The following is a 15,391-nucleotide window of genomic DNA, read 5'->3' as shown; positions in this document are numbered from 1 at the left end:
CTTTCCTCTGTTGTAACAATGAAGAACGCACACACATAAAACCACACAAACACAGTGACACCGACTCTAAACTGTCAGTTATCAGGCTTGAAGGGTGAATTTAAACTCCCATTTTTCTCTCAGAACCCCCATAATCCCTTGCTGGGTCACACAGATTAAGGACTTGTCCAGAAGATGAGATACAGTGCTCCCTGGCACTCTTCACCATCACCCTGTCACACACACATACACATGCACACATTCGCACACACACATAATACTCAGTGCTTGGACTCAGGCCCAAACCCCAAACTACAGTAATGCTGCATTTCGGCAATGCTTGATTTTACAGGTCCTTCAAGTTTATACTAATTTTGTAGTAATTTGCAGGTATTTAATGCTTAATTTTTAGGGCATTTTACACAGAGGGTGGTGCAATTTGGTACAAACTGTAAGAAAAAAATGAAAAAATGTGAAGTTGGTTTAGTTGTAAGTGTCAATTTGGTTTCAGACATACTGTAGTTGGTAATTTGCAAACATTTTTAATGAATTAGACTTTTTAACTCTTTAACTGACATACAGTTTTCAGTGTGTAGTTTGGTGTGTGAAACTACATATTAACACTTCTTAAAAACTCTATAATGAGCGCATTTGAGCATGCAATTTGTACCAAATTGCACCACCCTCGGTGTAAAATGTCCTAGAAATTAACTGTTAAATACCTGCAAATTACTGAGAATGAAATCCTGGAAATAAGCATAAAATTATAGTTATATATAAATATAATTATAGTTGCAATAGGGTACAGAAAGGTTTTTGAACCCATAGCTATACTAGCCACTCAGCTCCACACCAGCATTGCCCTTTTTATATATACATATATGTGCACACCCCCAGTTCCACCTGTCTGTGTCATTAATTGTATCCTCATTTGTCTCTTGTCTCTGTTCCTCTCTGCTGTTTCCCTCCTTTAAGACAGAAAAAGCACCAACCAACAAACCAGACCTTGATGTATCAGCCAGGGGAGAAGATACACAAAATGCGTTTTTAATAAATCAGTGTGCACACTATTCATAAGACACACTTACAGTACCTGTTTGCAACCAGGCCTTGTCCACTGAAGTAACTTATTCTATGTACTGAAGTGCCACATCCAACTATCACCACAACTTTGCAAGTGTGATGTAGAAAATTGAAGCCTCCAGTGCACATGTATTTTATATACATCTTAAAACATGTCTGGAAAGGATCTTTAACTATCACCAAGAAGACTTCTTGGAGTAGAAGTCCAAGAATAATATAAAAATCACTTACATAGAGAAATCCTCTGTCTCCCTCAAGCACAAAACTGTTAAATTTGATCAATTTTGGTTTTTTGTCATTAATATATTAACCTCCATAATTATCTAACTCATGTACAATTAATTATCCAAAAACAAACAAACATATTTAATATGTTCTTCCATGTTTTTTCTTGTTTTCTGTTCCCTTCTCTTAAGTAAACCAATGGCCAAAGATCCACTGCAAACTTCAGCTCCACTGTCCTACTGAGGTGGGATTTGTACTTATGAAGTGATCAGGAAAAACTCATCATTCTCTCCCTTCGTCATAAACTTGTTCCATTTGCACAAGACAAAGGTCGGATCACTGATGAAAAAGTTCAGCGTTTCTAATCTATACAATTGATTGGATAAAGAGAGAATGATTTAGCTTTGTGCAGCTACCTTGTGTGTGTATGTTTGTGTGTGTGTTTGGGGGGTGTGGACTCATATATAATCCCCTTCAGCCATATGACTACGCCTGTGTGGAGTCTATTATCCAGAAATGAGTAACAATAGAGCGAGGTTGAGACCAGACAAAGGACAGAGGCAGTTCACCAAAGATAAATCCATGAACACGGCCGACTATATGAACCTTAAACTGAGTTTTGTTTGTGTGCATGTGTGTAAACGCCAGATAAATGTTGCGTTTTGAAGCCTTATGTTCAGAGCTGACATTGCACTGATTGACTCTGCTGAATCATGTGTCATCTTGGCCAATTTTACGCTTCAGAAGGAGCTCAATGAGGGCTGTACTCCTGCTCGGCTGCAGAAACTTTCTTATCTGCCTCCGCTTAAAACTCTTGGCGTCCATTAAAGGGAGCGCCATGAGTGCCTGTCGAATGCCTGTCTCCCTTCATTACAGTGAGATAGAGTCGAGAAAGTGGAGCCCAAATGGGGTCGTCCCAAAGTAATGAGGACATTGCAGCTCCTTCATGTCATCAGATGTGGAGTTAATGGGAGAGAAGAAGAAGAAGAAGAAGAAGAAGAAGCAAAAGAAGAAGAACAGTCTGTCTCTGGACACCTCTGTAATAAACAGTGTAATTGGCTTCAAATTTATTTCAAACTTCTGTTTAAAAGAAAGCCGACTCTCGAGATAGTGACATCCTCAACATCAGAGCAGGCTGCTTTCAGAATGATACATCCTCTGTTGTTGCCATGGAGACGTGTAACACAGCTGGTAAGCTACACTGATTCAGATCTTTTTAGCGATGCTATCAGTTCCGCGAAAACTTCTCATGTGGCCTCGTAGCAGCCTGAACCCACCAAGAGCCAGAAAACCAAATTAATAAGATAGCCATGAAGAGAGGCTGACTGAAAGAAATCTTATCAATGCACCATCAGCGAAATGCTTTCTTCTCCTGTGACAGCGCAGCTCGAGGCTACAGCTGTTGACATGCAGCCAATGTGTTCCTCTTGTTGCTGATTTCTCAGGCTTTCTGTGCTGCTGTCTGACAACATTAGAGGGAGAATAATCTTGAGGACAGTTAAAATAGGTTGTAAATAAATAAGTTTTCCCTTGTGAATGGGAACAATCAGCAACAAGATGCATTGTGTTTTCTGAGTCTGGTCAAAATCAGACTGGTGGTGGTGCAGCAGTAAGGACTGTGTCTCTATCAGGCTAACGAGCTTTATTTTTAACCATGCTAGCGACAAGGGATGGAAATATTGGTTGGTTGGTCCACCACTTTGGTCGAGCTTGAAATAGCTCAACAATTATTGTATTGAGTGCCATGAAATTTTGTACAGACATTCATAGTCCTCAGATGATGTATCCTATTTAGACTTTTCTTTCCACCTTGAAGATTTTTTGTGGTGCTGAGTGAAATTTCTCAACTACTGTTGGATGGATTGCCATTAAATTTGGTACACACATTCATTTCCCCCTCGGGATGAATTGTATTCTATTTGTTTAATACTTTGATTTATGACTAAATAAGAGCAAAACTTATGACATTTCCATCAGCCTCAGCTGTTCTTTGTGTTTAGTGCTAATTAGCATATGTTGGCGTGGTAAACTAAGATTGTGAACATGGTAAATGTTGAACCTCAGCATGTTAGCATTTAGCTCAAAGCAGTAAACTCTTAAGGGGCCAGTATACTCCACTGGAATTGCTTTGGAAACCGTCTCCCCCCACACCTTTCTGATGTCAGATTATGAGAGGTTGTAACTTTCCGAAATGGACAATATGCTGTGATTGGCCAGCTGTTAAATGGAGGTTCCCAGTGCTAGAATTCATCAATGCATGCCTCAGAGTTTTAATTAGTGTCAGTTAATATTAAATTTTATTAAAGCCCAGCCATCCAATCAATGGATTAACAAAGATGCATCAATTCCTAGAGAGGTGGAAGCTCCCAAAAAACAAAAGGGATACACAGCATCAGAGAGCAGTAAAGTAGTTTAAACACTGGTTGTTGCTTCTTTATTCTGCTCCTTTGTCTCCTGTGTGACACTCAGCCCCACCACAGGCATCGTATTGACCTTTTAACTGCCTTCCTGACACGCTGCTCAAGACCATTTTATGCATCTCTTTTGTCGAGTGCTGACACTGACTGTTAGGCTTTGAGCTCTGATCCCTGATGTTGACCTCGTCATGACCTACAGTATCTGTTTTACCATGCCTTGGGAAATCACTGCTGCGCCGCTCAGAGCTATTCGTATCTGTCTCCGTCTAATGCATGGTTCTAGGGCGTCGAGAAGGGGATGCTTCAGAAACAAGGGACTTGGAGAGCTAAAATTGCAATCAGGTTGGATGTTTTTTGCAGCCGCCTGCACAATTTTGTCAGTTATGTTTAATAGTTTTACTGCAGCAGATGGAAATTTTATCCAAGTATTTTAGGGAAGTCAAAGCTGAACATAGTTCAATGTCCCACTTATCATCCTGTCATCCCTATAAAAGAAGTCTGTTTATGTCTACAAAGGTTCTTTTAGCTGTCTTGAAATAAAGAAGTTGAAAATACATTCATGATTTTGTACATTTTTCTTCTTGGAGTCATAAAACGAGGCCAACTTTCTCCCGCGAGCGACAAATTAGACGTCCAAGCCTTCTTGTTGATCATGCCTCACCCTTTATGTTTCTGTCTGTTTGGCTATTGATTTATCTGCCTCCATTAGTCAAATAGAAGTGTTTTATCAGTGATGCTGGAAACAGGCCATCACTTGAGTAAATATAAACATACAAAGACACACTCACACACACACACACACACACACACACACACACACAGAAGCAGGCAGTGTCTCAGCGTCGGCTTTATGAGCCTCCCGCTGTCGCTTTAGTCTAATCCTTGCCATTTTAATGGGCTTCTGGCTTCCTCTAAAAGGGAAACCTTTGGCACAGAGTGGTGCACCTCGCATTATCTCGTCGCTCACCTGAGAGGATTCCTCTGATTTCGCTGCTATGTGTGTATGAAAGAATATGTATGTGTTTGTGCATCTATATGTGTGTATGTGGGTGTGTGTGTTCAGTGGTTTGTGTGTGTGTGTGTGTGTGTGTGCATCCAGATCTGGGCCCTTAATCTGTGGTGGTGATGATGACCCAGTTTCGCCCCCACCCCGCCCTCAGCCGTCGGTCGCCAAGGAGACGCTTCCCTCTCATCCCTGAACGGAACCGTCGGATGCTGAGGTTAATCCATCTCAAAAAAACACACACACACACACACACACAACCTAAAGATATCATAACTACAAGCACTTTTATTTAAAGTTTATTCAGCTCAGTCTTATTGTGTTCAGGAGTTTTAAAGGCACGTTCTCAAAATAAAGAAGATGCTGAATGGGGTTTGTTTGGCAGAAGAGTCTCTCTCCTTTCACTGTCTCTTTCTGTAACCCACAGTTGAACCAGGATGAAGGCAAACAGGCAACTTTAATGCAAATTCATGCAAACTAATCCCATCATGCTTCGTCATCATCTGTACGGCCTGAAACACCTGCACTTCTGTGTGCTCGCTGAATTTGCATGCCATTGAAAAGTTTTGCTTTAATGTGTAATGATTTTGGTGACAATGTTTCGGCCTCTACCTCTGTCTACTTCACACACACACACACACACACACACACACACATACACACACACACACACACACACACACACACACACACACAAAATGCCTGACTGAACACCCTGCCTCTATGGGAGCTGCGAGCAGGGATCAAATCAAAGTGTGGGTGCATCTTTGATATCTCACCTTATTTACAATATCTGACTCCTGTCGGTACGGATGGCTTAACCTACACACACCTCCACACACACACACACCTCCACACACACACACTCACACACACACACACACACACACGTTCACACACCCATCCCCCCACTGCCCCCTCCGTCCAGCAATTTATCCGACGAGCTGCTAATCCCGCTGGCCCAGATTTGGTCAACAGTCTGCACCACATGTTGTTACGTTGTCATCCCAACAACTGCACACACACACCCCGTTCAAATGCCAAACATACACACACACACACACACACATATAAGTATATATCACTCCACCCCCTCTTAGACTGCCTTCTCGCATCATGTGACCTCTATGAGTCATGTGACTCAGGAGCTGCTGCACCTGTGACCTACTGTACTGTAGCGCAGCACACGCCGACAGCAATGTTGGAAAAGAGCTGCTTCCATCTACAGTATGCAAGCATGCCATGAGTCACCACATGGAGGAAATGCAAAGCTGGGTGGGCTCATCATCTTCATCACCATCATCATCATCAATGCAGAAGTGGGAGAGCAGCAGGGGAGGTGAGGCAGAATGTCAATCCCCTGCTGTCTGTCGGTCATTTTTATTTTGATATTTTGTCTATTTTCTGACTGCGTGGGCTCGTGTGATCAGATGTATGAGTGTTCGCATGTGCCGGGATCTGAGGTGACGCCCGCCTCGGAGCTTTGTGCATCTCTGCGTTGCCATGGCAACAGGTCCTCTCGACGACGAACGATTCCGACACATCCGAGTAGCCGTCGGGCTGAGCTAAAAATGCTCAACATGTAGAACAAGAAAAAGATTATAGCCTAAATATAAAAGCAGATATGAGGGGTGGGAGGTGGGTGTGTATAGAAAGAGTATAGATGCAGGATTCAAATACTGAAAAAGAAGCAATGTTTTGCTTTTTTTTTGTCTCCGGCAGGCCTCAGTCCAGGCAAGGTCGACTGCAAAATAGTGAAATACAAAGATGTGATGCTGCAAGTAAAGATCACTTTTCTAAACATAAATAAAACCAACATGCAAAAGGTAAAAAAACACTCAACAGCAAAATTGTATTGATGCAAAATAACATCTCAATTTTGCCAAAAGTAAACTACCTGAACATCAAGGGGTAAGTGTTTGTGATATATAGTTTGGTACTAGATCCATCGTGCCCTAAAAGTGATCAGTAAAACCATAAAATCAATTCAGGGAGATGAAACACAGATGCTGGAGAAGTTGGAGCTGAGAGACATTTTTTGACTCAGAGAATGATGCCCGTTGAAGTGACACTAGATGAAAGCGAAGATGACATTCTCTAAATTGCTATAAGGGATGATTCATGTTGGAAATCTTCTTTAGCTCAGAAAACCACGGCTGAAAACACTCTAAACCAGGCCAGTGTGATGAATCAGTCACCTGCTCTTATCTGTCATGTTGACAGCTATTTCATAATTCTTCTCTGCACCTTTAACTTCTGTTATTTGTCAGTCCAGACTCTGCTATTGCCTTCCTGCCAAGTAGTTGTCCTCTCGTTATCACCTGATCAGCAACCCACCTGCACACCTGCTGTCAATCATCAACCCCTCAGTAGCCTATAAATATACGTGTACCTGCCCCTATTCCACAGTTCCTTGCCAGATTTTCTGTTGTGAAACTTAAACACCCGGTCATGCCAGCATTTAAAATGGCAAAAATTCACAGCAAATACAATTCATTCGAATGAAATCACTGCAAGCAGCAGATTTGCTCATCAGGGAGAAGTACATTCTCCCAAAGCCCATTGACAAACAACAAGCTCGCTTGACATGATGACCTTCTGGGGAACAGAAAGCCAGATAATCCACAATGGAGTTAGCTGTTGTAGCTTATTAGCTCTGTTGCAGCTTATTTAACCCTTCTCTGCTGGAGTATAAACTGCTTAACAAAAGAGGAATAGTTTGCAGATAATTATGAGACGAGTCACAAGAGCACAAATACATTTCATGAATGAACTGTCTGAACTATTGTCCTATTGGCTACAAAGCTAATGAGCTTGTTCACTAAAGGCTGGACTTATTTTCCCTTCAACAGTTCTTTGTTGAATGAAACAACGTACATTCCTGAGTGGGGCTCCAACTAATGATTATTTTCATTATTGATGAATCTGCAAATCATTTTATTGATTAATCAGCTGATCGGTGTCTATAAAATGACAGAAAACAGGAAACAGTAAACACCTGTTATAATTTCCCAGAGTCAAAGGTTGCATTTTCATATATTGTTTCATAAGATATTCAGCTTATTATCATGTATGACAAAGGAAAGCATTAAATCCTGAAGCTGAAACCAGCAATGTTTTGGCATTTTAGATTAAAAAAATAACTAAAATGATATTTCAAATCAAGATAGCTGCCAATTAATGTTCTGTTTTCTGTCTCATGTATCCTTATTTGCTGATGGCCTGCACAAAATTAGCACTGTTTCATACTCCCAGTCTTAATTTCACCCTTGTGGTGTAAAGATCAACAGTTATGCCGGTGTTAAATCCACAACCTTCAGATTTAATTTATCACTTTCAGATAGTTTGGATAAAGCTGCCCCAGAGTCATATCAGCTCTCTCAGTGGATAACCAACTGTCATATCAGCGCCTTCATTTTCCATTTATTAACACTGAAATCAAAAGTTTTGAGCTCGAGAACTTTGAGGGTTTTGATTTCCATGTGTTAAAACACATGGATCTTGTGTGTTATTTCACGTATTGTAAAGTAGATATACAGCATCATATATAAGCACAACATAAATATGGGAAAGTAATTCACTTGTACAGTTTTCTTATGTATGTGACAAGCATTAAAGGTCAAACATAAGATTTAAAGAAGAAATGCTTTTGAAGAATTTGGGTTTCAGCATCTTCAGTCTAAAAATAAAAGCTTTCATAAACTTGCAAACTCAACACATTGATGAAAACACAGTAATTATAGCTTGTGTTCAGCTATTCCCAGACTGTTATTATAACAGTACTGCTGTAATTTAAGTGTTGGTATGCTAATCAGGTCAGTGGATTGTTCCACTTTCTCCTTTTTTTTTTCTCCCTCCAGCTCAGTGATCATTTATTCCTTAAGAATAAACCAATTCTTTAAAATCTGCAGCCTTTGAAGTCTGCCTGCTTGGCGGCTGTTACACTCAGTATCCATTCTGCAGATCAGTGCATCGCAAAACCACAGGAGAGGATGCGAGAGGATATGAGTGTTCACATACAGCCTGAGCGGAGACGAACTGCAGCACAGAGAGCACAAAGAGCGAATTCACGAAGGAGGACGCGCTGGGCTGGGGGGAGGAGGAGGAGGAGGAGGAGGAGGAGGATAGGGGAGAGAGTAATGATGAAGACAATGAGCAGGGAGATGATGAGAGGAGCAGATGAAAGACAAGGATCATGATGCTGACGATGATGAGACCCAAGTAGGGGGAGGGATAATAAAACAGGGGGGGAGCTGAAAGAAAAGAAGTTTACAGCGGCTTCCTGCAGAAAAATGGCTCCCGATCCCCATCGCAGTAAATCATGTCACTTGGCTACATCCTGTCTGTTCTCAACTTCTCACCGGCCTGAAGGCGATAAACAGCCCTGCTGCCTTATTGGAAACAGATGTTATGAATGGGAGAACCCCAGACAGACAAAGAAAGAGAGAGAGAGAGAGAGATCTAGAGGAGGAGGGCAGGGAGAAAACTCATGGATAGACATAGAAATGCTTGCTGGAAAAAAAAAAAAGGTTGGTAGCTTTGGCTCAACGTCCTAATGAGATCAAACTGAATGCTACTGGTTTCAGGTCAACCTCCAGTAAAACGGAAACAATGCTGCACGTCTGCCAAGATATTCTGGCCTGATTACTTCTTCCCGAACAAAGTGGAAACCAGTGGTGTGATCGCATCTACAGATTGTTTTCTATGATTTCAACTGGTAGAAAAGTTTAGCTTGTTTCATTTTGATTTAGTGTCACTTTACCTATTGAACATTAAGCATAACAGACTTGTATTTGCAGTTTTTTGCAGTGAAACTGAAGTCCAGACTGTGGTTTGACCTTTTCTTCTTGGCTTTTCATGCTTGAGGAACTGTTGTTATTAATATCAACATCTATCTATGCACCCATGAATTAATACTGTATACTAAACATTGAGTATAACCTTGTTTTTATGTCCTTTCCCTTTCACTTGTCTGTTATCGTTCTCATTTTTACTGTTGGAAGAGGCTTGTAGGTGTCATTCAGCTGAACACACATCCACACAATAGATAAACCAAATCTACTGTATGTTTAAAAAATACCTCATTTTGATCAAATTATTGCTGACATAATATATATTATGGGTATTTTACCTTCAAAATAGGTGTGTTTGAATGAGGCAAGTTGTTTTTAAAGTGCATATTGACAAATTTCAGCAAACAAATGTACAAAACCCTTCACGTCTCACAGCACATGTCCACCTCGACACAACAACAGTAACTGTCTTCCGTGTTTTGAAGCTTGTCCAGCCTGTATAATCCTCTTAATCCAATCAACATCCACTCTCTCACATGAGGAGTTGTCGTGAGGAGGATGAGGTGAACGTCTCACGTCGAATGTACAGTCAGGCAATCTCACATTTTACCCTGCACATGAGAGGTGTGCGCGCTTGATGATTTCGTAAAAATGACTGACCATGAAGCTGCTTTACTGAGGCTGAATTGCCTTTGATATTCAGGTAAAAGTTACTAAAGGTATAACATCTTGGGAGAGAAGGAGAATGAATGGTGCATATTTTGAAAGAGGAAAGAAGAAAGAAAAAGAAGAAAAAAAAGACCAAATGGTAAAATCTTTATTGCTTTGTCAAGAGACCTTGGTCCTGTCTTAATCTTTTAAAGCTTTAAACCCTGGTCTGTTCAGTGGCATGCAACACACACACACACGCACGCACGCACACACACACACACGCGCGCGGAGAAAGAAAGAAAGAAAGAATGTGGAGGCACTCACACACACATATAGCGGCAGATAATCGTGCATGAGCTTATTTGAATGGCGCAAATCTAAAACTGTCCCAAATGGTTTGGAGATGAGATCTTCCAAAGTGTAATACTGATACGAACTGATGAAAAAAATGCAGGAAATTCAGAGTGGAGCGGTGAAAGTGAACAGACTGAAGTACGTTTGAGACTTTAAACTGATTATCAAAGATGCAAATTAAACAAAACCACACCGCGCGTCACGCAGAGCGCACGCAACCAGCAAATGTTCCTGCAGCAAAAACAGCATCCAGATGAAAAGAAACTCACAAGACGAATTTAAAAAGCGAGTCGATTTCATGCAAACTAAAGCAACAGACACAAATGTAGAAAATAGTCCACGTACCCATGTTTTTAACTCTCGTGGAAACTGTCCCTGAGACACAATGTGTGGCAAAGCTCACAGATGATGGCTACAGGTTGTATGAAAGGGGGGCAGCATGAAAACAACTGGACGTCCCGTTTTGGAACCAGGGGGGTGGAGGGTGCGCGGTGACGTCACGGCCGGGGCTAGATATGGATCACCCCAATGCAAGTGTAAGAGCCATTTTTGTTGAAGTTTTGTTTGTTAAACTTCCCGCCACTTGGGGGAGTAGTGCCGCTGTCAATTAGGCAGAGGTTAATATAATCAAGGGGTTACATGGCGCAGGTGTTGTTGACTAGGGAGAAGCAAACCGTTTTTGACCGTGTGGCAATGATTGTAAATTAATGTTACGTTTCTTTTGTCTATGGGGAATTGACTTACTATAGGGAAAGTAGATGTACTCTGTTTGTTTCTGGAAACCCACGGACTGTATTGTAAGTAATAAATAGCCTTTGTATTTGAAACAGTGGACATTTCATCATTTTTGTACGCATCAAAACAAATCAGTCAGCAACCGTTGTGGCCTTTTTTGACAGGCAAAGGGGTCACTGCAACAAGTGTCTGTATTGGTTCAAAAGGAAAGTGTTAAAATGTGAAAATGTCAATATTTACCAAACTGTGGATCACTATTATTTATTTGTTTGTTTATTTATTCAATTATCACGTGATATTCTTAACTAATTACAGCGATACAGTTTGTTTTCTATGCCTGTAATTTGCATTAGCACACCTGTGATAAATTGAGTTAATCAGGCTCAATCGGTGAAACTGGTAGAAAGAACATTTACTTAAGAACTAAACTCAAATACAATTTGCATGCACTTTACTTGAGTATATCCATTTTAGGCTAACCTACTTTATACTTTAGTATACTTTATACTATTACTCCACTGTATTTATCCAATAGTGGAAGAAGTACTCAGATAATTTACATAAGTAAAAGTACCAATATAGCAATGTAAAAATACTCCATTACAAGTGAAAGTCCTGCATGAAAAATCCTCCTAACAACTGTTAAAAACTCATTGATGTCTGAAATGTGACCCTGACTACACCTTGCTTTTTGTAAGACATCAAACTGGTTTAATCTTTAAAAATGTGTTGTATTTTAAAAGCTTGTTATATTATCCATTGTGTCAAATCCTGAAAAGTAACTCAAGCTGTCAAATAGATGTAGTAGAAGTAGAAAGTACAATATTTCCCTCTGAAATGTAGTGGAGTGGAAGTATAAAGTAACATCAAATGGAAATACTCAAGTAAAGTACTTCAAAATTGCACTTTAGTATAGTACAGAGTAAATCTGAAATAGAGGAAGGTTGTTGAATAGAAAATGAAGGCACATAGTTTGGGGAATATATTTACAATAAGTAAGTGGGCTTCACATACTTGGAGTTAAAATGACACATATTCATAATTGAACAAATTAAGTAAATTACTCAATTTAACTGAATACCAAAGGCCAGCAAATTTTGCCATGTATTACAGAGCTACAGTTCACCAACCAAACTATGAAAGGGGAATAATTATTCAGCACTTACGTTATCATGGACTCATATGAACGTAAATAAATTCCACACAAGATTAATTAGACAGAGTCCAATCTGGGTCCACGGGGCTTGTGCATCTTCCCACCAGAAAAACTCCCACAGAACTCTGCAGCTATGATATCATAGCAGTCTATCATAGGGCTGCTGCTTATAATTTCTGGGCTTTTTTTCACTAAATGTACTTTCACTTTTGTATATACTTGCTGATGATACGTTTGTTTTTACTTCAGTAGGATTTTGAATGCAGGAATTTTACTTGCTTTTCACTGTTTTACTAGTATTTTTGTACTTTTACTCATGTAAAGGATCTGAGATGGATACTGACTGAATACAGTTCACATAAACTGACTAGTGAGTGATACACACATATTTTAGGTGCCTGTAGGAAGAATTATGGGGGCAGAATTGTTTACTGGCTTAATAAACCAAAGGCAACTGTCAAACTGACACCTCCAAATCCAAAAATTAAAATCAACAACAGGATGTGGATGTGAGGAGGACAATAGAGGGTAATGCATCATCAAAAAATACAATGGGACAGAAATTCTGTATATAAATGTTTACTGTTTTGTGTTAAATACTTGATAAACTCTTTAGATTTTTCACTTTGCCTAAAATAAAAATCTGTTCATGTGCACCAACCTCACTTGGCAGGGTTAGATGGGGGTCTACCTCGACATCCACTGGATTAAAATGGAGGCACTGCCTTTTATTTACCTCTTGCCATGGTGACTTGTAGTATCGGAGCTCCATTGATTATAACTTTTTTCATTCACCACTTACACCCTTAACTCAGAGTGAACATACTCAGAGCTGATTGAACTGACTCTGATCAGCTGTTCTGAAACCAAAAACTCTGAGTTTCCCATCTCGGGGTTCATCAACTCAGAGTTCAGGGTTGGACTCAGAGTTTGTTGAACCTGCTTTCTGGAATACACCCCTGATATCCTTTGATAGATACTATCTTTAATTTAGAACAGATCCAGACAATCCCATCCAGTTTTGTAGTCTGTCTAGCAGAATCCCATGATCGACAGTGGCACTGAGATCTAAGAGTACGAAGACTGAGACTTTACCACAGTTCGTGTTTATGTGGAGATCATTTACAACTTTAACAAGGGCAGTTTCTATGCTGTGGTGGGATCTAAAACCAGACTTAAAAACATCAAACAAGTCATTTGTCATTCGGTAGCTATTCAGTTGATTATACACAATTTTTTCAAGGATCTTACTGAGAAACGGGAGATTTGAGATTGGTCTGTAGTGACTCATGTTTTAGGGATCTAGATTGTTCTTTTTTGGTTATGGTTTTATGACAGCAGATTTAAGATCACTTGGGGAAAATACCAAACTGGAGGGAGCATTTGGCAATTTGTAGTATCTCCGTATTTAAACAGTTAAAAAGTTTTAAAAAAGGTTGTAGGAAGTGGGTCGAGACAGCAGGTGGAGGACTTGAGCTTCAGCTGTGGAGTCCACAGGAGCAAAGTGTGACACATCACAAGTCCTGTTCTTGTGAGTAGATAAAACATCTTCTTTGCCAAAACTCAAAGAACTCATTTGTTTTCTGATGGCGATGATTTTGCTGTTGAAAAATGTTGCAAATTCCTTGTATTTTATAGTAGAGAGTAGGTCAGGCTGGGTCAAAGATGGTGGATTGATGAGCTGATCAAAAGTGAAGAAGCTGCAGGAGGTGCTGGAGAGCTGCACTAAGTTCAACGATGAGCTCCTGGAAGCCATTAAGACGCTGGCGAGTCTCAGAGAGGGCCTGGCCATCAGCCAGACATCAGATCCCTGCAAAATGTGCAAGCTTTTCTAAATCAGGAGGAATTAATTTTAAAATTTTGGTCACTTAGAAAAGTCTTGTTCAGCGTTTGATTGTACTAAAAGACCCTCTAAGGATTGGATGTTCAGTTTTGTTTTTTTTTAAAGTACATTTTGTTTTATTGGTTTTAGGCTTGTTTTTCGCTGGTGAAAAACAGATATTAGCATGAGCATTAGCATAATCACAGTTAACCATAGACTGTAAATGCACCATGCTAACCAAGCTAGCAGCTAGCGTTATGGTCAGCTCCACCCTCTCGTCCAAATATGGTCACTTCTGGCTCCAAAAATCAAAGATGGAGATGGTCAAATCACTAAACTCAAGGCTTCAAAACAGCAGTCCACAAAGCAATGGGTGATGTTACAGTGACTACCTCCATATTTTTTTTTTTTACAGTCTATGATATCCATGAGTAAATTAAATGTCTGTCTGCTTAAGCCGGTTAAGTTATGTTAGCCCAATCAGCTAATTTTCGCTGTTAGCCAGCGTCTTCTGACTGACTCGTGCAGGAAGACAATTTTTTTTTGTTTGCAAGTGGCCATGGTATCAATGTAGCATTAGTCATGCATGTCAGCAAATAACAGCTAATATAGCTAGTCGCTAATGTTAGCCTCTTTCCTGCTGCACTGTCCACTACTCTCTTGCTGTCAGACCGATAGGGAATTGTGGTGGAGTTGTTAACGCTCCTTTCACCGGTGACTTTGTGTGTGAGGCCACATGGAGAGAAATATTAGAACACTTTCATCAAGTCAAGCCATGGCCCTCCGACCCTGCTCATTCTACTTGCTCCGTTTTCTCCATTTTCATTGCAGTGTGCTCTTTAGCAGTCAGCTCCCCCTGCTGTCCATAAGGTGACTCTGGACTCCATCCGTTTCAAACGCTTGCTTCAGCCTTTGGGCCACGCCTCCTCATTTACATACGGCTTGAAAAGCCAAATGTCAAATGCCTATAGAAAATGGAAAAGAAAAAAATTAAGTTTTTCTAAGCAAAAAAAAGTTTTTTCTATTTAAACTTTGAATTTAAGTATTTCAATTTAAGCTTTTCCATTTCCCATTTTGAGTTTCATATTTGATGTTTTTCTTATTTCCATTGCTATTTTAAATTTCATCTTTACAATTTAAGCTTTCAGTTTGAACATTTCTGTTTAAGCTTTT

General features: G+C 40.1%; 2 protein-coding genes across 2 annotated transcripts in view; one reads left to right on the top strand and one right to left on the bottom strand.

Annotated features, from left to right (window-relative positions):
• The window catches only part of LOC121891962 (neuronal membrane glycoprotein M6-b-like), a 40,834-nt gene extending 29,538 nt beyond the window's left edge, over window positions 1–11,296 (bottom strand). The window contains exon 1 of the mRNA XM_042404684.1: window positions 10,851–11,296. Coding sequence (XP_042260618.1) covers window positions 10,851–10,854 — 4 coding nt within the window. The 5' untranslated portion in view covers window positions 10,855–11,296. The remainder of the gene's footprint in view (window positions 1–10,850) is intronic.
• The window catches only part of LOC121891932 (nectin-2-like), a 933,424-nt gene that overhangs the window by 823,227 nt on the left and 94,806 nt on the right, over window positions 1–15,391 (top strand). The window lies entirely within an intron of this gene.

This window comes from Thunnus maccoyii, chromosome 24, assembly GCF_910596095.1.
Source record: "Thunnus maccoyii chromosome 24, fThuMac1.1, whole genome shotgun sequence".
NCBI classification, from domain to species: Eukaryota; Metazoa; Chordata; class Actinopteri; order Scombriformes; family Scombridae; genus Thunnus; species Thunnus maccoyii.
The sequence above is the reverse complement of the archived record's forward strand: the minus strand, read 5'-3'. Positions and strand labels throughout refer to the sequence as shown.